General features: G+C 48.4%; 1 protein-coding gene across 7 annotated transcripts in view; it reads left to right on the top strand.

Annotated features, from left to right (window-relative positions):
• SMARCC2 (SWI/SNF related, matrix associated, actin dependent regulator of chromatin subfamily c member 2) overlaps nucleotides 1-23,411 on the top strand; it is a 209,438-nt gene that overhangs the window by 68,805 nt on the left and 117,222 nt on the right. For all 7 annotated transcript variants that reach the window (XR_010212139.1, XR_010212175.1, XM_063952633.1 and 4 more), the window contains exon 6: nucleotides 12,783-12,852. Coding sequence is in view for 5 of the 7 variants with exons in the window: in XM_063952633.1 (XP_063808703.1) it covers nucleotides 12,783-12,852 (70 nt within the window). In the remaining 2 variants the exon portion in view is untranslated. The remainder of the gene's footprint in view (nucleotides 1-12,782; nucleotides 12,853-23,411) is intronic.

Here is a 23,411-nt window from a genome sequence, read left to right as displayed (position 1 = left end):
TATTGTGTACGCAGTCGCATACTAGGAAATTTATTCGCAGGTATTGTACTCTGTCTATAAACAGGTATTGTACTGCACTCAGTCCTATGCTCATCTGCAAGTGATGAAGGTGTATATATTGGCAGTATTCTGTGTAATGGAACACGGGCGCGACGCTTGGGACCAGGGGAGAGGTAGACGAACTAGTCCGGAGCTTTAACCCATCCACTCCTCGCCAGTTTGCAATATCCAGCACTGCACTGACCTCATTAACCATCACCTTCCCAGGCATCAACCACTCCCTCGAGCGCTCTGAAACAATATATGCGGGACGCCGCAAATTGAATGAACTGTATCTGAACTCTGAATACAACCATTGATAAGACTTTAATCTTGAAAATCCTCACTACCCCATCATTCTGGACTTTAAGCATTTGCTTTAAGCTCTATTTGTTTTGTTCTGACTTATCCTTATAGATTTTTATTTTTATTTATTTCTCCATTTTTTTCTTTCTGATTTATCCACACCATAACGGAGGATAATTTATCATTAGAATAAAACCGTATTTTAGTATTCTTTCTTCCAGGTCTGTTATTGATCAAACCCACAAGATAAACAGAACACCTTGACACAATACTTTTTTCAGTTAATTGTTTATTACCCACAGAATATAACTAATTGTTCATATATGAGTGCATTTTCCTTATCCATTACACAGAATACTGCCAATATATACACCTTCATCACTTGCAGATGAGCATAGGACTGAGCGCAGTACAATACCTGTTTATAGATTTACTTACGTAGGTGGTCACCTATACAGTACGGCAGCTTGTCCGAACCACAAGGGACTTGGTGCGCAGATAAAAAAAACCCATTTATTGTACTCTGTCTGGCTGTATCGTACTAATACGCTCTGCGGTGCATTCACTAATTATGTCTAACACAAAGGGCGGGAAATCCGAGGACGTTCCTTCATCCTGCAGCGCATGCGCTGAGGATTTGCCTGAGGGGGAGGTTTTGTATGACGGTCTGTGTTCTATGTGCCATATGTCTCCCAGTCAGACCGCGGCTCCTGTAACCAAACAGGAGCCACCTTGGGCGGCGTTCTCAACTATGGTCAATACGCTCGTGACACGCCTTTCGCCTCCTATGGAGGCGAAAGCCACATATTATCCCTATGGTAAATCCGCCTTGGGCGGATACTTTGTCTACCCAGTTGCAGAAGTGGATTCACTCCTTGGTTAGAAATAAAACTGCCCCAAGTCACTCTTGCGTCACGGGGTCATCTAAGCGGGCTACTACCTCCTCACAATCCACTAATCTCTCAGATTCTTCTGATGAGGATGGGGAGTATACTGTCCCGTCAGACACTGACACGTGCTTCTGACGAGGAATCCACTACTCAGGTTGATGTCCCTAACTTAGTAGTTGCTATTAAGCAGATCCTACAAATCACTGATGATGACGAGGATTCCACTACGGTGTCTAAGAAACCTGATTGGTTTGAGCGTCAGAAGGTAACTAAAACGTTATTACTTCTGACCATCTAGTGGGCATACGACAAGAACCCTGGTCTTTACCAGGAATTAAATTCTCCCTGTCTAAAAGGATGGGAGCTTGCTATACTCTCCCTGCAGAGTTGTGGATTCCCATGTCACCCGAGTAGATGTCGTCTACTCTCCCTGTCACCACTGTCACCTCACTGAAGGAACCGACAGATAAGCGTGTGGAAGAATGCCTGAAGTCTATTTACTCCCTTACAGGTGCTGTACATAGACCCGCTACAGCAGCCTCTTGTGCTGCAAAAAGGAATTGAAGCATTGGTTCAGGCATTAGTGGAAGAGCTGCCTCAGGATATATCTGACATTGCCAGACAGTACCTGTCCCGCATGACCACCGCCGCCTGTTACATTCAGGCTCACCGTATTCTGTGGTTGAGGTCATGGAAGGTGGACCTGGACTCCAAAAAGACCTTGAAGGTACTCCCTTTTAAGGGAGACATCCTGTTTGGGGAAGACCTCAATAAATTGTGGCTGACTTAGCGACTGCTAAGACTGCCTTTCTCCCTAACACTACTCCTTCTGCACAGAAGGCAAAAGGTACCACTTTTTGCTCCTTTCGGCCTCAATGGAAAGAAAAAGGTCAGGCATACCCGAGACAATCTAGTGCTTCCAAAACCACAAAACCCATGGCTAAACAATCCTGGGCATCCCTTCAGCCTGCTTCTTAACAGCACAAGCCTGCTTTGCTGCATGACTGGACAAGCCTCCCTCTGGGGGATCCCAGGGTGGGAGGACGACTTCTGCGATTCAGCCAGGTCTGGTAAAAGACCACTTCAGACGCATGGGTGCGAGAAGTTGTCTCTCACGGGTACGCAGTCTCTTTCAAGAGGCATCCCCCTCGCCAGTTCTGCACAACGGTTATCCCTTCGGATCTGTTACAGGCGCAACCTCTACAAAATGGTTGTGAGTTCCCGCTTCGATACAGGAGTGGTGGTGTCGGTACCTCTATCCCAGAGAGGCAGAGGATACTACTCGACCCTGTTTCTAGTACCGAAACCCAATGGGTCTTTCCGGCCTATACTCAACCTCAAATAACTAAACAAGTTTGTGAGCGTATCCATGTTCCGTATGGAAACACTGCGCTCAATTGTACTGGCCATGGATCCCGGAGATTATATGGTATCCCTGGATATACACGATGCTTACCTGCATATATCTATTGCCATATCGCATAGGCAATATCTGCGGTTTGCTATTGGCAACCTATACGATCATATCCAGGCTCTGCTGTTTGGACTGGCCACGGCCCCTCGGATCTTCACCAAGGTTATGGCCATGATGATGGCTCATCACCGTCGCCAGGGAGTAAGGATCCTGCCGTATCTGGATGACTTGCTTATCCTGGCAAACTCCCATGATGTCCTCCTCAGTCATCTGCAACTGACTGTAAACTTACTACAAGCCCACAGATGGCTCCTCAACTGGAAGAAGTCCTCGCTGGTCCTTGCTCAGAGCATTTTGCACCTGGGGCACTGCTGGACACACACAGTAAACGGCTGTTTCTGTCTCCAGAGAAGGTCCTGAAGCTTCAGGACAGGATAAGATACTTCCTCTCTCGCCCAAGAGTGTCGATACACTCGGCAATGCAAGTACTAGGCCGGATGGAGTCTGTTTTCGACATGGTAGAGAACGCTCAATTTCATTCCCGCACTCTGCAGAGGTTAATACTTTCCAAGTGGGACGGCCTACCTCATCGGATCAGGTCTCACATGATCTCCTTGACTCCGGAGGTTCGTCTTCGCTGACCTGGTGGCTATAGGACCAGCAGTTCAACAGGTGCCGTCCCTTCTGGATCCCCAACTGGGTCTTACTGACTACGGATGCCAGTCTGAGAGGCTGGGGCGCGGTGTTGGAGCAACACTCTTTCCAGGGTCAGTGGACCAGGAGGAATCACTCCTCTCGTTTAAACATTCTGGAATTACGGGCAGTGTTCAATGCTTTGTCTCTCGCCCTGCCTCTGTTAAAAAACAGGCCTGTTCAAGTACGGTCAGACAGCGCCACCACGGTGGCATACATAAACCATCAAGGAGGCACTCGAAGCCACATGGCAATGATGGAAGTGTCAAAAATCCTTTGTTGGGCGGAACGCCATCTGCCAGCAATATCGGCAGTGTTCATTCCGGGAGTCCTCAACTGGGAAGCGGACATCTTCAGTCGTCAGGACGTGCATGCCGGAGAGTGGAGTCTTCATCAGGAAGTCTTTCAACCCTTATTGGACAAGTGGGGCCTACCAGAAGTTGACCTAATGGCGTCTCGACACAATCACAGTTCCGGTATTCGGATCAAGAACCACGGATCCTCAAGCAGCGTTCGTGGGCGCACTGGCAATTCCATGGAACTTTCGGCTGCCCTATGTGTTCCCTGTTTGGGTACTACGGAAGTTCAAACAAGAAGGAGGAAGACTAGTTCTAGTCGCTCCACCGTGGCCCAGACGGCATTGGTTCTCAGACCTGCAGGGTCTATCGATAGAGCGTTCTCTTCTACTTCCTCAATGCCTAGACCTCCTCGTTCAGGGCCCTTGTGTCTACCTGGACCTGGCCAGACTGGCTCTGACGGCGTGGCTCTTGAAGCATCACTCCTGACTGAGGGCCAAAGGATTCTCTGCGGCAGTTATCCAAACTATGCTCAAGGCCCGAAAACCGGCATTTGCACGGATATATTACATGGTCTGAAATTCTTACTTCACCCAGTGTGCTGCTAAGAATTATGATATATACAAATTTGGAACTTTCAGACTTCTGACTTTCCTGCAACAAGGCCTGGACTTCGGCTTTCGTCTGGCCTCCCTCAAGGTTCACATATCTGCCTTGTCAGTGTGGTTTCAGAGAAAAATTGCGTCTATTTCTGACGTTCATACTTTCACTCCGGGTGTTACGGATTCAGCCTCCCTATGTCCCTCCTGTGGCTCCATGTAATCTGTCTGTTTCCTGAATGCCCTGCAAGAGTCTCCATTTGAACCTCTTCAGTAAGTGGACCTTAAATGGCTCACGGTCAAGGTCCTGTTCCTACTAGCTATTGCCTTTCCTAGGAGGGTGTCAGACCATTGCGCTTTGTCCTGTGGTCCACCCTTCCTGATTTTTTACCGTGACCGGGCAGTTCTTAGAACTCGCCCTGGTTATTTACCTAAGGTGGTGTCATTTTTTCACCTAAACCAAGAGATTGTGGTTCCGACCATCTTCTCTTCTGGTTTGTCCTCCAAAGAGCGGTTTTAGGATGTGATACGGGGAGAGGAATGCCTCTATCTGGAGGTCAGATTCCCTTTTTGTACCGTTTGGTTTTCACAAACGTGGCTGGCCTGCAAATAAGCAATCCCTGGCCAGATGGATTAGAATGGTGAATGCACAAGCTTAAGCACAGGCTGGACTCCCAGTTCCTGCTGCTATTATTGCCCATTCTACTCGGTCTGTTGGACCTTCTCGAGCGGCTCGCTGTGGCGGGTCCGCTGAACAATTGTGCAAGGTGGCTACGTGGTCCTCAGTGAACACGTTCATTAGGTTCTATGCCTTTGATACTTCCGCCTCCCAGGATGCTTCCTTTGGACACTGGGTTCTCATACCCGCTAAGGCGCGTCCCCTCCCTTGAGGAACTGCTTTAGGACATTACCCGATGTTTCCCTGTGGAAACCAGTGTACCCTGCTGCAGAAAATGAGATTTATGGTAGACTTACCATTGTTAAATCTCTTTCTGCGAAGTACATTGGGTTCCACAGGATGCCCACCCTGACGCACCTAGCTTCTATGGGTTTGTATGGCATTAGCAGCTGGTCCCTTCTCCTGTCGTGAGAATGTGGTTCTATGTGGCGAACATCTGCCTTCTCTTTTAGCTGCTCCTTCATTGGACTGGTTAACAAAACTGAGCTCAGAGTGCCTGGAGGCGGGCTTATAGAGGAGGCCCCACGAGCATCCTGGGACAGCCTAAAGGTTTAGCCCAGGCATGTCCAAACTGCGGCCCTCCAGCTGTTGTGAAACTACATATCCCAGCATGCCCTGACACAGTTTTGCTGTCAGAGAATGCTAAAGCTTTGTCAGGGCATGCTGGGATGTGTAGTTTCTCAACAGCTGGAGGGCCGCAGTTTGGACATGCCTGGTTTAGCCTGTTGGTGCCTCTCTGGATCAAGATCCACTCTACACCTGATGTTTCCCTGTGGAACCTAATGTACTTCGCAGAAAGAGATTTAACAATGGTAAGTCTACCATAAATCTCATTTTCATAAGGACATCTCCAGGCATGCTTCTGAAATAACTGCGTTGGCAATCATGTAATGCATGTACATTCTGGTTATTGGTAGTACTAACCAAATGGGTATAGATCATCAGATCTACATAACAGAGGTCTACAGTCATTAGGTTGACCACTATTGGTCGACACATGAAATCGTCGACATGACAAAAGGTTGACATCATTGTTAAAGTTTTTTTGGTGTCGGTTTTTGCTGTCACAGCATGTGGTACCCCAGTTAGTGTACAGCGTCCCCTCGCATGGCTCGCTTCATTCGCCTTGATTAAGGCAAGGTTGCTTACCAATCATAGTCCACGTGGATGGTAAAATATGAAAAAGTTGCTTGACATGCTGAAAACAACAAATCTATGTCGCCCATGAGTACTATCAACCTTTTACATGTCGATCTATTGTCCATGTCGACCTATCTAGACGATCTAGAGCCCGGATACCTAACAAACTATTTAAGTTTTTGCTAATTTGTGTATTGCCATAAAGAACACGTTGATCTTTGCAATGACGATTAGGTAGTTGTAGCGTGTAATTCTGTCCACCCAACTGCTTGTACAGAACTATCAATACTGTATGTGTTTATAAGTGCAAAAATATTTTATGTGTGGCATTCTTTATATAGATCTGTGTAAGACTCCAAGTAAAGTTGAGTGTTTGGAATGTCTGTGGGAATGGTGGCAGCTTACATTAGTGGGCCCTACACACCACGTGACTCGGCGGCGGGGGGACATTGACGGGGGGAGTGAAGTTTCTTCACTCCGCCCGTCACCCGGCTCCATAGCAGTGCAGGCAAATATGAACGAGATCATCCATATTGGCCTGCATGCACAAGCGACGGGGCACCAGCGGTGAACGAGTGCGGTGCCGCGCATCGTTCATTGCTGGTGCCTCCACACTGAAAGATATAAATGGTATCTCGTTCATTAATGAACAAAATCGTTCATATCTTTCACTCATATCGCCCAGTGTGTAGGTCCTATAAGAGTGCTGAGGTTTATATTGCTGTATGTATTAGAAGTTGAATTTACCTGCACACAGATGGTCCTAAACCCTGGTCATGTGACTTAAGATTTTACTTAATTAAATTATCTTGTTTATTTGGGTACACCGCTACCATGGTGTTTGAGCATTCCCAATTATTAATTGATGGCAATTATATTTTCTCTGACGTCCTAAGTGGATGCTGGGACTCCGTAAGGACCATGGGGAATAGCGGCTCCGCAGGAGACTGGGCACAACTAAAGAAAGCTATAGGACTACCTGGTGTGCACTGGCTCCTCCCACTATGACCCTCCTCCAGACCTCAGTTAGAATCTTGTGCCCGGCTGAGCTGGATGCACACTAGGGGCTCTCCTGAGCTCCTAGAAAAGAAAGTATACCTTTAGGTTTTTTATTTTCAGTGAGATCTGCTGGCAACAGACTCACTGCTACGAGGGACTAAGGGGAGAAGAAGTGAACCTACCTGCTTGCAGCTAGCTTGGGCTTCTTAGGCTACTGGACACCATTAGCTCCAGAGGGATCGAACACAGTCCCAGCCTCGGTCGTCCGGTCCCGGAGCTGCGCCGCCGTCCCCCTTACAGAGCCAGAAGCAAGAAGATGGTCCTGGAAATCGGCGGCAGAAGACTTCGGTCTTCAACAAGGTAGCGCACAGCACTGCAGCTGTGCGCCATTGCTCCTCATGCACACCTCACACTCCGGTCACTGATGGGTGCAGGGCGCTGGGGGGGACACCCTGAGCAGCAATATTAAACACCTTGCTGGCATAAAACTCACATAATATAGTCTTAGAGGCTATATATGTGAAAAATACCCCTGCCAGATATCCATAAAAAAGCGGGAGAAGTCAGCCGAAAAAGGGGCGGAGCTATCTCCCTCAGCACACTGGCGCCATTTTTTCCTCACAGCTCCGCTGGAAGGATCGCTCCCAGGCTCTCCCCTGCAGTTTCAAGACTACAAAGGGTAAAAAAGAGAGGGGGGGCACTAAATTTAGGCGCAGTAGTATACATATAAGCAGCTATAAGGGAAAATCACTCAGTTATAGTGTTAATCCCTGTGTTATATAGCGCTCTGGTGTGTGCTGGCATACTCTCTCTCTGTCTCCCCAAAGGGCTTTGTGGGGTCCTGTCCTCAGTCAGAGCATTCCCTGTGTGTGTGCGGTGTGTCGGTACGGCTGTGTCGACATGTTTGATGAGGAGGCTTATGTGGAGGCGGAGCAGATGCCGATAAATGTGATGTCACCCCCTGCGGGGCCGACACCTGAGTGGATGGACTTGTGGAAGGAATTACGTGAAAGTGTCAACTCCTTACATAAAAGGTTTGACGACATAGCAGATGTGCGACAGCCGGCTTCTCAGCTCGTGCCTGCCCAACTGTCTCAAAAGCCATCAGGGGCTCTAAAACGCCCGCTACCTCAGATGGCAGACACAGATGTCGACACGGATACTGAATCCAGTGTCGACGACGATGAGACTAATGTAACTTCCAATAGGGCCACACATTACATGATTGAGGCAATGAAAAATGTGTTGCACATTTCTGATGTTACCCCAGGTACCACAAAAAAGGGTATTATGTTTGGGGAGAAAAAACTACCAGTGGTTTTTCCCCCATCTGATGAATTAAATGAGGTGTGTGAAGAAGCGTGGGCTTCCCCCGATAAGAAACTGGTAATTTCTAAAAAGTTACTAATGGCGTACCCTTTCCCGCCAGAGGATAGGTCACGTTGGGAAACATCCCCTAGGGTGGATAAAGCGCTCACACGCCTGTCAAAGAAGGTGGCACTACCGTCTCCGGATACGGCCGCCCTGAAGGAGCCTGCTGATAGAAAGCAGGAGGCTATCCTGAAGTCTGTATATACACACTCAGGTATTATTTTAAGACCGGCTATTGCTTCAGCATGGATGTGCAGTGCTGCAGCTGCGTGGTCAGAATCCCTGTCGGAAAATATTGATACCCTTGACAGGGACACTGTATTGCTAACCATAGAGCATATAAAAGACGCAGTCTTATACATGAGAGATGCACAGAGGGATATTTGCCGGCTGGCATCTAAAATAAGTGCAATGTCCATTTCTGCCAGGAGAGGGTTATGGACTCGGCAGTGGACAGGGGATGCAGATTCTAAAAGGCATATGGAAGTTTTGCCTTATAAAGGTGAGGAGTTGTTTGGGGATGGTCTCTCGGACCTCGTTTCCACAGCGACAGCTGGGAAGTCAGCTTTTCTACCCCATGTTCCCTCACAGCCAAAGAAAGCACCGTATTATCAGGTACAGTCCTTTCCGCCCCAAAAAGGCAAGCGGGTTAAAGGCGCGTCCTTTCTGCCCAGAGGCAGAGGTAGAGGGAAAAAGCTGCAGCATACAGCCAGTTCCCAGGAACAAAAGTCCTCCCCCGTTTCCTCTAAGTCCACCGCATGACGCTGGGGCTCCACAGGCGGAGCCAGGTACGGTGGGGGCCCGTCTAAAGAACTTCAGCAATCAGTGGGCTCGCTCACGGGTAGATCCCTGGATTCTTCAAGTGGTATCTCAGGGGTACAAGCTGGAATTTGAGACGTCTCCCCCTCGCCGTTTCCTCAAATCTGCCTTGCCAACAACTCCCTCAGACAGGGAGGCTGTGCTAGAGGCAATTCACAAGCTGTATTCCCAGCAGGTGATAGTCAAGGTGCCCCTCCTTCAACAAGGACGGGGTTACTATTCCACAATGTTTGTGGTACCGAAACCGGACGGTTCGGTGAGACCCATTTTAAATTTGAAATCCTTGAACACTTATATAAAAAAATTCAAGTTCAAGATGGAATCGCTCAGGGCGGTTATTTCAAGCCTGGACGAGGGGGATTACATGGTATCACTGGACATCAAGGATGCTTACATGCATGTCCCCATTTACCATCCTCACCAGGAGTACCTCAGATTTGTGGTACAGGATTGTCATTACCAATTCCAGACGTTGCCGTTTGGTCTCTCCACGGCACCGAGGGTATTTACCAAGGTAATGGCCGAAATGATGATACTCCTTCGAAAAAAGGGAGTTTTAATTATCCCGTACTTGGACGATCTCCTGATAAAGGCGAGGTCCAGGGAGCAGTTGTTGGTCGGGGTAGCACTATCTCGGGAGGTGCTACAACAGCACGGTTGGATTCTAAATATTCCAAAGTCACAGCTGGTCCCTACGACACGTCTACTGTTCCTGGGGATGGTTCTGGACACAGAACAGAAAAAAGTGTTTCTCCCGGAGGAGAAAGCCAAGGAGCTGTCATCTCTAGTCAGAGGCCTCCTGAAACCAAAACAGGTGTCGGTGCATCACTGCACGCGAGTCCTGGGAAAAATAGTAGCTTCCTACGAAGCAATTCCATTCGGCAGGTTCCATGCAAGGACCTTTCAGTGGGACCTGTTGGACAAGTGGTCCGGATCGCATCTTCAGATGCATCGGCTGATAACCCTGTCTCCCAGGACCAGGGTGTGTCTGCTGTGGTGACTGCAGAGTGCTCATCTTCAAGAGGGCTGCAGATTCGGCATACAGGACTGGATCCTGGTGACCACGGATGCCAGCCTTCGAGGCTGGGGGGCAGTCACACAGGGAAGAAACTTCCAGGGACTATGGTCAAGTCAGGAGACTTCCCTACACATAAATATTCTGGAACTGAGGGCCATTTACAATGCCCTAAGTCAGGCAAGACCCCTGCTTCAAAACCAGCCGGTACTGATTCAGTCAGACAACATCACGGCAGTCGCCCATGTAAACCGACAGGGCGGCACAAGAAGCAGGATGGCGATGGCAGAAGCCACAAGGATTCTCCGATGGGCGGAAAATCACATGTTAGCACTGTCAGCAGTGTTCATTCCGGGAGTGGACAACTGGGAAGCAGACTTCCTCAGCAGGCACGACCTCCACCCGGGAGAGTGGGGACTTCATCCAGAAGTCTTCCAGCTGATTGTAAACCGTTGGGAACGGCCACAGGTGGACATGATGGCGTCCCGCCTAAACAAAAAGCTAGAAAGATATTGCGCCAGGTCGAGAGACCCTCAGGCAATAGCTGTGGACGCTCTAGTGACACCGTGGGTGTACCAGTCGGTTTATGTGTTCCCTCCTCTGCCTCTCATACCCAAGGTACTGAGGATAATAAGAAAAAGAGGAGTAAGAACTATACTCATTGTTCCGGATTGGCCAAGAAGAGCTTGGTACCCGGAACTTGAAGAACTGATCTCAGAGGACCCATGGCCTCTGCCGCTCAGACAGGACCTGCTGCAGCAGGGGCCCTGTCTGTTCCAAGACTTACCGCGGCTGCGTTTGACGGCATGGCGGTTGAACGCCGGATCCTGAAGGAAAAGGGCATTCCGGAGGAAGTCATCCCTACGCTGATTAAAGCTAGGAAAGAAGTGACCGCAAACCATTATCACCGCATATGGCGAAAATATGTTGCGTGGTGTGAGGCCAGGAAGGCCCCAACGGAGGAATTTCAGCTGGGCCGTTTTCTGTACTTCCTACAGTCAGGGGTGACTATGGGCCTAAAATTGGGTTCCATTAAGGTCCAGAATTCGGCTCTGTCGATTTTCTTCCAGAAAGAACTGGCTTCACTGCCTGAAGTTCAGACATTTGTTAAGGGAGTGCTGCATATTCAGCCCCCTTTTGTGCCTCCAGTGGCACCTTGGGATCTCAACATGGTGTTGGATTTCCTAAAGTCGCATTGGTTTGAGCCACTTAAAACCGTGGATTTGAATTATCTCACGTGGAAAGTGGTCATGCTGTTGGCCTTGGCTTCAGCCAGGCGTGTGTCAGAATTGGCGGCTTTGTCATGTAAAAGCCCTTATCTGATTTTCCATATGGATAGGGCAGAATTGAGGACTCGTCCCCAGTTTCTCCCTAAGGTGGTATCAGCTTTTCATTTGAACCAACCTGTTGTAGTGCCTGCGGCTACTAAAGACTTGGAGAATTCCAAGTTGTTGGACGTAGTCAGGGCCCTGAAAATTTATGTTTCCAGGACAGCTAGTGTCAGGAAAACTGACTTGCTATTTATCCTGTATGCACCCAACAAGCTGGGTGCTCCTGCTTCAAAGCAGACTATTGCTCGCCTGATCTGTAGTACGATTCAGCTTGCACATTCTGCGGCTGGACTGCCGCATCCTAGATCAGTGAAAGCCCATTCCACGAGGAAGGTGGGCTCTTCTTGGGCAGCTACCCGAGGGGTCTCGGCTTTACAACTTTGCCGAGCAGCTACTTGGTCGGGGTCAAACACATTTGCAAAATTCTACAAGTTTGATACCCTGGCTGAGGAGGACCTAGAGTTTGCTCATTCGGTGCTGCAGAGTCATCCGCACTCTCCCGCCCGTTTGGGAGCTTTGGTATAATCCCCATGGTCCTTACGGAGTCCCAGCATCCACTTAGGACGTCAGAGAAAATAAGATTTTACTCACCGGTAAATCTATTTCTCGTAGTCCGTAGTGGATGCTGGGCGCCCGTCCCAAGTGCGGATTGTCTGCAATACTTGTATATAGTTATTGTTTAACTAAAGGGTTATTGTTGAGCCATCTGTTGAGAGGCTCGGTTATATTTCATACTGTTAACTGGGTATAGTATCACGAGTTATACGGTGTGATTGGTGTGGCTGGTATGAGTCTTACCCGGGATTCAAAATCCTTCCTTATTGTGTCAGCTCTTCCGGGCACAGTATCCTAACTGAGGTCTGGAGGAGGGTCATAGTGGGAGGAGCCAGTGCACACCAGGTAGTCCTAAAGCTTTCTTTAGTTGTGCCCAGTCTCCTGCGGAGCCGCTATTCCCCATGGTCCTTACGGAGTCCCAGCATCCACTACGGACTACGAGAAATAGATTTACCGGTGAGTAAAATCTTATTTTATTATCAGTATCTCATTATAATTAAAGATCAGTTATTGCCCCTACATTAGAAGGTGTTTGATTACAGACTTGTAAATTAGCTTTTAGTATCTAGAATTTGGAACAGCAGGCCTGAAAATGTAACCATATCCATAGCCTGTATTCCCGTCTTGTTTCTATAGGGTACAGTGACAGAGGACAAAGGTCACTCTTCCCATGTTGTCATCCCAGTTCCCGGCACTTTGGAGGAAGGTCAGAATATTTCTCTTGTTTTTCTGTTATACTGACAGTGGAGGGGATAATGCACTATACAGGGTTTAATAGGACTTTGTTCTTATATTTGAAGTAGCTGGTACCAGTTTCATGTCCATAGGGTTGTACTGATATCATCTAGATGAAACTAAGATAAAGGCTTCATTAACTACCACTACTTCCCTGCGGTTTGGAGATGTAAATTTAAAATGGCAGTCAGTCGGTGTAAGGCACGGTGTGCTTTACACTGTCTGCGAGTGCAGTTTTTCCCTTCCAACCCGCCAAGAAGCTCCGGCTTACAACATTTGAAAGAGTCTAGTAGTACAAGTCCCAACACAGCGTTTCTGCTAATGTTGTTTTGTATTGAAACTTCATAGTTAAACTTTTATTTACATGTGTGTGTGTGTGTGTGTGTGTGTATGTAAAATAATCTATTATTATACATAGACATTACATAATATAGTGTTCACTCTTGATGCAGATTGCTGTTCAGTAGGGAGGGCATATTTTAATTTCTTCTTCAAGGTCCACAGTTGATCCACAGGATTGACATGGGGTGTAGGTGGTTGGTTAAGGATCGGGCACCAAACGGTTAAGCTTTTGAGCTCCCAGAATGCTCCGGTCCAACCTCCCCTATTTCCCTGCTTTTGGCCAAGGGAAATCAGTTTTTTTGTTTGGTGCAGCAGGAGCCGGACCACATGTAAAACGGTGGCACTGTTTCAGAGTCCCAAGCTTTTTAAACTTTATTATTTTATATAGCCTTTTTTAGAGCGTGCTGCGCTATGCGTATTAGACATATTGAAGCAATTGCTCCAACAACTTGCTGGCAGTGCTGCGACACCAGTAACTACGCTGGTGATTTAGGCAGTCGCTGGCGGGGGGGAGGGGGGTTAGCTAGCAGGCCCACGCTGACGATCCTAGGCTGCGGCCGGAGCACGGGAAGAAAGATAAGGCGACTTTCCTGCTTGCGGGAAGTCACGTTTGTTTACGCAGCCTGGCTGTATCGGGTAGGAGGCTACCGGACAGCGCTGACGCCGGGCATTCGCCTCGGGTATTCTATGCCACACCACCAGGATCACAGACACTTGGGGTTAAATTCAAAGGTTGCAGAACCCTGGGATGGACGTCCGCAGTGGGGAGTAAGGCCCTCCCCTGACCGCCACTCCCCCCGGCCCAGATGGCGAATTAACTACGGTTTTCCCACTTTGAACTGATTGTCCCTCTTCCGTGTAAAAGACGCTGTGCGACGTTATACATGTGGCTTTTGCAGTATTCGCTGTGTGACATTATACACTATGTGTGACAATATACGCTGGATGCATCTGTTGAAGGTTGTTGCTGGGCGACAATATACTCTGGGCAAAATTTGTTATGGCATGTCTTCAGGAACGCTGGGTTTAGCCTCCCTATAAACCTTTCCCAAGGGCCAGGTTACACAGCACTGACTCCTACCTACCCCTGTGGTACCGAGTAGTTGATTAAGTGCCCATTGCAATTGTATAATTTATTGCATTGTTTGTGTCTTATGCTAGTTCTGCTATCTGACTAATACTATTTCTGTCATCTCTATTCTGTCCCTTTCACCTTTCAAACCTTAAAGGCTGGTGCAAAAAGGTTTTTTTCTTACGTCCTAGATGATGCTGGGGACTCCGTAAGGACCATGGGGTATAGACGGCTCCGCAGGAGACATGGGCACTGTAAGACTTTAGAATGGGTGTGCACTGGCTCCTCCCTCTATGCCCCTCCTCCAGACCTCAGTTAGATCCTGTGCCCAGAGGAGACTGGGTGCACTGCAGGGGAGCTCTCCTGAGTTTCTCTGAAAAGACTTTTGTTAGGTTTTTTATTTTCAGGGAGCACTGCTGGCAACAGGCTCCCTGCTTCATGGGACTGAGGGGAGAGAAGCAGACCCACTTTCCTAGACTGATGGGTACTACTTCTTAGGCTACTGGACACCATTAGCTCCAGAGGGTCTGAACAATGGTGTCGTCTAGCTGTTCGTTCCCGGAGCCGCGCCGCCGTCCTCCTCACAGAGCCGGAAGATAGAAGCCGGGTAAGTATATGAAGCAAGAAGACTTCAAAGGCGGCAGAAGACTTCAGATCTTCACTGAGGTACCGCGCAGCGCGCCATTGCACCCACACACACACAAGGCACAGCATGGGTGCAGGGCGCAGGGGGAACGCCCTGGGCAGCAATAATCACCTCAAATGAAACTGGCAGCATTCTTAGATACTGCGGCGGCAGTATATTATAAAACCCCCGCCAGTATAAATAAATGAGCGGGACCGAAGCCCGCCGTCGAGGGGGCGGGGCTTGATCCTCCAGCACTTACCAGCGCCATTTTCTCCACAGCATGCTGCAGAGAAGCTGCTCCCGGACTCTCCCCTGCTGAACACAGTAACAGGGGGCAAAAACGAGGGGGCACATTATTTGGTGTAAAATTGTATATTTATAAAGCGCTATTTAGGCTGGGACTTTTGGTTTCAGTATATTGTGGCGCTGGGTGTGTGCTGGCATACTCTCTCTGTCTCTCCAAAGGGCCTTATTGTGGGTCAGTCCCCATATTTCAGTTATCCCAGTGTGTGTGGGGGCGTCAGTACGTGTATGTCGACATGTCTGAAGCGGAAGGCTCGTCTAGGGAGGAAGCAGAGCAGATGGTGGTGGTGTCTCCGATGGCACAGCCGACACCTGATTGGGTGAACATGTGGAAGGTTTTGAATGCTACTGTGGCTTTATTACATACAAGATTGGACAAAGGAGTCCAAAGACAATGCTGGGAATCAACCCATGGCTTTTACTGTGGCACAGGACCCCTCAGGGTCCCATAAACGTCCCTTTACCCAGATAGCAGACACTGATACCGACACGGATTCCGACTCCACTGTCGACTATGATGAGGCGAGGTGGCACCCAAGAGTCGCCAAAAGTATTCAATATATGATTATTGCAATAAAAAATGTTTTGCATATCACAGAGGACCCCTCTGTCCCTGACACGAGGGTCTGCATGTTTAAAGAAAAGAAACGTGAGGGAACTTTTCCGCCATCTCATGAGCTGAACGCTTTATTTGAATAAGCTCCTGACACGAGACTGCAGGTTCCCAAGATAATTATTATGGCGTATCCTTTCCCCTCAAAGGACAGGTTACGATGGGATTCCTCGCCCACAGTGGACAAGGCCTTAACGCGCTTGTCCAAAAAGGTAGTACTACCGTCCCCGGATAGCAGCTTGGGCTGATAGCTTGTCATCTGACATTGACACCCTAGACAAAGATAGTACTGTGTTGACCTTAGGTCACATCAAGGACGCAGCGTTATATATGAGAGAGGCTGCGAGAGATATTGGGCTTTTGGGTTCAAGAGCTAATGCCATGGCAGTTTCTGCTAGAAGGTCCCTGTGGACCCGTCAATGGACAGGGGATACTGACTCAAAGAGGCATATGGAGGCTTTACCTTACAAAGGTGAACTTTTATTTGGGGATGGCCTCGCGGACCTGGTTTCCACAGCTACCGCGGGTAAGTCCTCTTTTTTGCCTTACGTTCCCCCGGGGCTGGGACTCAGGGTCGACAGCAAAAAGGTCGACACACCTTAGGTCGACGCCAATTGGTCGACACACCTTAGGTCGACATGGACAAAAGGTCGACATGGAAAAAGGTCGACATGAGTTTTTAAAAAAAAATTTGGTGTCGTCTTCTTCGTAGAGTGACCGGGAACCCCAATTAGTGCACCGCGTCGCATGGCTCGCTTCGCTCGCCATGCTTCGGGCATGGTGCCTTCGCTCCGCTCCGCTTCGCTCGGCACAGATTACCGTTCCAATCGTAGTCCACGTGGATCGTTAAGTATGAAAAGGTTCGAAAAAAGAAAAAAAACACATAAAAAACTCATGTCGACATTTTTCCATGTTGACCTTATTCCTGTCGACCTTTTGTCCATGTCGACCTAAGGTGTGTCGACCAATTGGCGTCGACCTAAGGTGTGTCGACCTTTTTGTTGTCGACCTGGAGTCCGGATACCCGTTCCCCCACAGCAAAAGAAAACACCTCATTACCAGATGCAGTCCTTTCGGTCGCATAAGTTCAGATGGGGGCGTGGCTCTTCTTTCCTCGCCAGAGGAAGAGGTAGAGGGAAGAGAACACCGGCTACGGCTAGTTCACAGGAACAAAAATCCTCCCCGGCCTCTCCCAAATCCACCGCATGACGCTGGGGCTCCGCTACGGGAGTCCGCATCGGTAGGGGCACGTCTTCGACTTTTCAGCAAAGTCTGGGTTCAGTCGGATTTGGATCCTTGGGTGGTCGAATTTGTATCCCAAGGCTACAAACTGGAGTTCGAAGATGTGCCTCCACACCGATTTTTCAAATCGGCCTTGCCAACTTCTTCCCCAGCGGGGGAAATAGTTTCGGCTGCCATGCTAAAGCTGTGTCAACAGCAAGTGATTATCAAGGTTCCCCTAGTGCAACAGGGGAAAGGGTTTTATTCAACCTTATTGGTGGTCCCGAAGCCGGATTGCTCGGTCAGACCAATTCTGAATCTAAAATCCCTAAACCTATATTTGAGGAGGTACAAATTTAAGATGGAATCTCTCAGGGCAGTGATTTCCAGCCTGGAGGGGGGGATTTTATGGTGTCACTAGACATAAAGGATGCATACCTTCATGTTCCCATATATCCTCCTTATCAGGCGTACCTGAGATTCGCTGTACAGGATTGTCATTACCAGTTTCAGAAGTTGCCGTTTTGGCCCCGAGAATTTTCACCAAGGTAATGGCGGAAATGATGGTGCTCCTGCGCAAGCAAGGCGTCACAGTTATCCCATACTTCGACGATCTCCTGATAAAAGCGAGTTGAAGGGAACAGTTGTTAAAAAGCGTGTCTCTCTCCCTGAGAGTACTACAACAGCACGGCTGGATTCTAAATCTACCAAAGTCGCAGTTGGTTCCGACAACTCGACTGTCATGTTTGGGCATGATTCTGGACACGGAAGAACAAGGGTTTTTTTCTCCCAATGGAATAAGCCCAGGAACTCCAGAACATGGTTAAACTACACTCGAGTATTGGGAAAGATGGTGGCGGCCTACGAGGCCATTCCGTTCGGCAGGTTCCATGCAAGGACTTTTCAGTGGGACCTTCTGGACAAGTGGTCAGGGTCCCATCTGCAGATGCTTCAGAAGATAACCCTGTCCCCCAGGGCCAGGGTCTCTCTCCTGTGGTGGCTCCAGAGTACTCGCCTTCTAGAGGGTCGCAGGTTCTGCATTCAAGATTGGGTTCTTGTGACCACGGACGCGAGCCTCCGAGGATGGGGAGCAGTCACACAAAGAAAGAGAAATATTTTTTTTCAGGGAATATGGTCAAGGCAGGAGGCTTGTCTACACATCAATGTACTGAAATTAAGGGCCATATACAACGGCCTGCGACAGGCGGAGAATCTTCTTCGTAACCTACCTGTTCTGATACAGTCAGACAACATCACAGCTGTGGCGCATGTAAACCGCCAGGGCGGGATAAGAAGCAGAGCAGCAATGGCAGCAGCCACCAGGATTCTTCGCTATGTGGAAAATCATGTAAGTGCTCTGTCAGCGGTCTTCATTCCGGGAGTAGACAGCTGGGAAGCAGACTTCCTCAGCAGACACGATCTCCATCCAGGAGAGTGGGGACTTCATCAAGAAGTCTTTGCAGAGGTGACAAGTCGTTGGGGATTTCATCAAATAGACATGATGGCGTCACGCCTCAACAAAAAGCTTTGGACATATTGTTCCAGGTCAAGGGACCCTCAGGCAGTGGCAGTTGCCGCCCTGGTGACACCGTGAGTGTTTCAGTCGGTCTATGTGTTCCCTCCACTTCCCCTCATCTCAAAGATATTGAGAAGCATAGGACGAACAAGAGTGCAGACAATACTCATTGTTCCAGATTGGCCTCGAAGGGCCTGGTATTCAGATCTTCAGGAAATGCCCTCAGAGGATCCGTGGTCTCTTCCTCTCAGGGAGGACCTGTTACTACAGGGACCCTGTGTGTTCCAAGACTTACCGCGGTTACGTTTGTCGGCATGGCGGTTGAACACCAAATCCTAGCTAGATAAGGTATTCCGGGTGAAGTCTTCCCTACTCTAATTAAAGCTAGGAAGGAGGTAATGGCGAAACACTGTCACCGTATCTGGAGAAAATAAGTGTCTTGGTGGGATGCCAAGAATGCTCCTATGGAAGATTTTCAGCTGGGTCGTTTTCTCCATTTTCTGTAGTCAGGTGTGGATATGGGCCTAAAGTTAGGCTCCATTAAGGTGCAGATTTCGGCCTTATCTATATTCTTTCAGAAGGAATTGGCTTCTCTCCCAGAAGTCCAGACTTTTGTAAAGGGAGTGTTGCACATCCAACCTCCTTTTGTGCCTCCGGTGGCACCGTGGGACCTTAACGTGGTGTTACAGTTCCTAAAATCACACTGGTTTGAACCTCTTCAAACGGTTGAATTGAAGTTTCTCACTTGGAAAGTGGTCGTGTTATTGGCCTTGGCATCTGCAAGGCGGGTGTCCGAATTAGCGGCTTTGTCTCACAAGAGCCCCTATCTGATTTTCCATGCGGATCGAGCAGAGTTGTGGACTCGTCCTCATTTTCTGCCTAAGGTGGTTTCGTCATTTCATATGAACCAACCTATTGCGGTGCCTGTGGCTACGGGTGCTTTGGAGGATTCCAAGTCCCTTGATATAGTCAGGGCTTTAAAGATTTATGTGGCCAGAATGGCTAGGGTTAGGAAAACAGAAGCGCTGTTTGTCCGGTATGCGGCCAACAAGGTTGGCGCTCCTGCGTATAAGCAAACTTTTGCTCGCTGGATCTGTAACACGATTCAGCAGACTCATTCTACGGCTGGACTGACGGTTCCAAATTCGGTTAAGGCCCATTCCACTAGGAAGGTGGGCGCTTCTTGGGCGGCTGCCCGAGGCGTCTCGGCATTACAGCTTTGCCGAGCAGCTACTTGGTCGGGTTCAAACACTTTTGCAAAATTAAAACAAGTTTGATACCCTGGCTGATGAGGACCTCATGTTTGCTCAATCGGTGCTGCAGAGTCTTCCGCACTCTCCCGCCCGGTCTGGAGCTTTGGTATAATCCCCATGGTCCTTACAGAGTCCCCAGCATCCTCTAGGACGTAAGAGAAAATAAGATTTTAAACCTACCGGTAAATCTTTTTCTCCTAGTCCGTAGAGGATGCTGGGCACCCGTCCCAGTGCGGAAAAATTCTGCAAGGCTTGTATATAGTTATTGCATACATAAGGGTTATGTTATAGTTTGTGTTCAGTCTCTGGTTGATACTGTTTTGGTCATGCTGTTAACTGGTTTATTATATACCATGTTGTACGGTGTGTATGGTGTGGGCTGGTATGTATCTTGCCCTTAGATTAACAAAAATCCTTTCCTCGTACTGTCCGTCTCCTCTGGGCACAGTCCTAACTGAGTTCTGGAGGAGGGGCATAGAGGGAGGAGCCAGTGCACACCCATTCTAAAGTCTTAAAGTGCCCATGTCTCCTGCGGAGCCGTCTATACCCCATGGTCCTTACGGAGTCCCTAGCATCCTCTACGGACTAGGAGAAAAAGATTTACCGTTAGGTTTAAAATCTTATTTTTTCCAACGTACTTCACTTTTACTTGTTTTATTTGAAGGCTGTCACATTACTGCTTAATATACACTGATTGTGTGATTATATTGTTACGATGTCCATGAAGAGCAAGGATAACCAGGCAGCTACTGCACCTGTATTAATTTCATACAAATCCTGTGCTGCAGGATTAACCTCTCAGGACCTGATGCAGGACGGGTTGTGTTCAAGTTGTTATGTTCCTAAATTCCTAAATTAAACCAGCACAAGCACAAGAACCACCTTGGGTGGCTTCTTTTGCACAGGTTTTGGCACATATAGCGGATCACTTGGCTACATCTGCTATACTTCCAGCTATGGGGTTTCCGCCACAGCATCCATGGGTAGATGTGTTATCGCATTCAGTCCAGGAATTGACTCAGACCTCTGCAGCCTTTCAACAGATGTTACAGACAGACAAGTCTGTGGAAAGGAAAGCACATAGACGTGTGGCACCGTCCTCACATTCTACACAGCTTTAAGAATCTGAGATGTCATCAGAAGATGAGGCTGACTCCTCTCTCCCTGAGTCCTCCTCAGGTGAAGAAGATTGTCACATCTCAGTGGATGTGCCTGCATTGATTCATGCGGTCAAGTCCATATTGACAATAGAAGAACAGGTGCCACCTCCAAGGTCTAAGGCTCCTATCTAAAAGCAACAAAAAATAGTCAAAGCTGAATTCTCGCAATCAGATCAGCTTACTGAAATAATGCACAAAGCATGGGCTACTCCAAATAACAGATTTAAATTGCCTAAGAAAATGGCTTCTTTTTACCCTCTTCCACCGGTAGAATGTGCCAAGTGGGAAGTACCTCCCACAGTTGATGCTCATGTGGCACTTCTGGCGCACACTTCTATATTGCCTATACCATCAACGTCTTCTTTGAAAGACCTGTTAGAAAAGTTTAAACCTATCTTAAATCTGTTTTTTCCCTTACTGGGACAATTACAAGACCAAGTATGGCCTAAGCATGGGTGGCCAAGGCGTTGCAGGCTGGGTGGACGCATTGCAGTATAGTCTCTTGGTGAATGCTTCTAGAGAACGGCTATCCCATATAACAAATATAAGGCAAGCAGTTGCCTGTTTGGAAGAAGCGGCCTTAGACACAGGCCTACTAGCTTCCCAAGCTTCAGCTACCTCAGTAGTAGCCAGCCGAGCAGTGTGGCTATGACCCTGGAAGGCGGATTCAGAATCCAAGAATGCATTGTAATCGCTACCCTTTGCTGGAGATATTCTGTTTGTAACACAATTGGACAAAATAGTGGCTACCTTAGCAGCCTCTAAATCAGCGTTTCTGCCCTCGGCATAAACTTCGAAACCAAAATTCTCTGCTTTCCGGTCCTTTTGGACCCAGGGCAAAGAAAAAGGACAGGCTTGTTCTAGACTGTTTCAATCAATTAAAACCGATAAGCCTAAAGCTAGACAGATGTGTGCAGTCAGACGTCCGATTTCCAAATCAGAAGTCAAACCCTCTGCTTGATGGCGCGAGCTTCCACCTGGGAGGCTGACTTCTGCAGTTTGCGCAGGTATGGTGTCAGTCCACCACAGATACCTGGGTGCAAGAAGTGGTTTCTCTCGGTTACACCTTCACTTTCGTAAAGCGAACCCCTCTCCCCCCCAGCAGTTCTTTTGCACCAGTCCGACTAGATTCAATCAAGGACAAGGCTCTACAAAAGGCAATTCAGACCTTACTGCAATTGGCTGTGATAATACCGGTTCCCTCAGTATAATGAGGACTGGTTTTCTACTCAAATATATATATGTGTACCCCGGTTTCATATGGAAACTTTATCGGCTATTACCCTGCCAATGGAGTCGGGGAATTTCATGGTGTCTCTGGATATTCAATATGCCTACCTGCATCTACCGATAGCACTCGCCCATCAGCACTATCTCAGGTTTGCGATCCTCCTGCAACATTTCCAATTTCTTTCACTATCCTTTGGACTTGCTACAGTTCCCAAAATCATGGTGGTGGTGGCAGCTCAGCTTCATCACCAGGGGATAAGGATATTTCCATACCTGGATGACCTGCTTATCCTGGCACATTCCCAGGAAACCCTCTTCTGCCATCTACAAGTGACTATAGCCTTCCTACAGGCTCACAAATTGCTCATAAATTGGGCAAAATCCTCCCTAGTCCCATCGCAACGGATGATGCACTTAGAAGCGATACTGGATTTTAGTTTACATAAAATCTTTCTGCCACTGGACAAAATATCCGCGATACAGATGAGAATCCGCAGCTTGCTGCACAGTCGGAGAGTATCCATTCATCCATGCGTATACTGGGGTCAATGGTTTCGGCATTCGACATGCCCAGTTCCATTCAAGGCCTCTTCAACATCTGATCCTCTCCAGGTGGAATGGACAGTATCAGACGATAAAAACCCAGACGATGAGTCTTCCTCAGGAAGTACATCTGTCACTGACCTGGTGGCAACAAGCGTCCCACCTGAACACTTTTGGATTTCAGACTGGGTTCTCCTGACATTGGTCACCAGTCTCTGAAGCTGGGGAGTTGTCAATATTCTCTTAAGGGCTGTTGGACCAAGGAAAAGAGTGGTCGGTCAATCAATGTCCTGAAGCTTCAAGGCGTCTACATGGCACTCACTCAGGCAAGTGAAATACTTCACGGCAAACCGATTCAGATCCAGTCGGACAATGCCACTGCAGTAGCCTACCTCAATCATCAAGAGGCGCTCGCAGCCGGATGACAATGAAGGAAGAAGGCCGCATCCTCAGGTGGGCCGAACGCCATCATCCAGCAATGTCCGCAGAATTCATACCAAGAGTCCTAAATTGGGAAGCAGACTTCCTCAGCCGGCACAACATGCATGCAAGCGAATGGGCCCTGCACCCAGAAGAATTCCAGATTCTGGTCTACAAATGGGGATTGCCGGAAGTGGGTCTCATTGCTTCATGTCAGAATACAAAAGAC

The sequence above is a fragment of the Pseudophryne corroboree genome, chromosome 2, assembly GCF_028390025.1.
Source record: "Pseudophryne corroboree isolate aPseCor3 chromosome 2, aPseCor3.hap2, whole genome shotgun sequence".
Lineage (NCBI taxonomy): Eukaryota > Metazoa > Chordata > Amphibia > Anura > Myobatrachidae > Pseudophryne > Pseudophryne corroboree.
The sequence above is the reverse complement of the archived record's forward strand: the minus strand, read 5'-3'. Positions and strand labels throughout refer to the sequence as shown.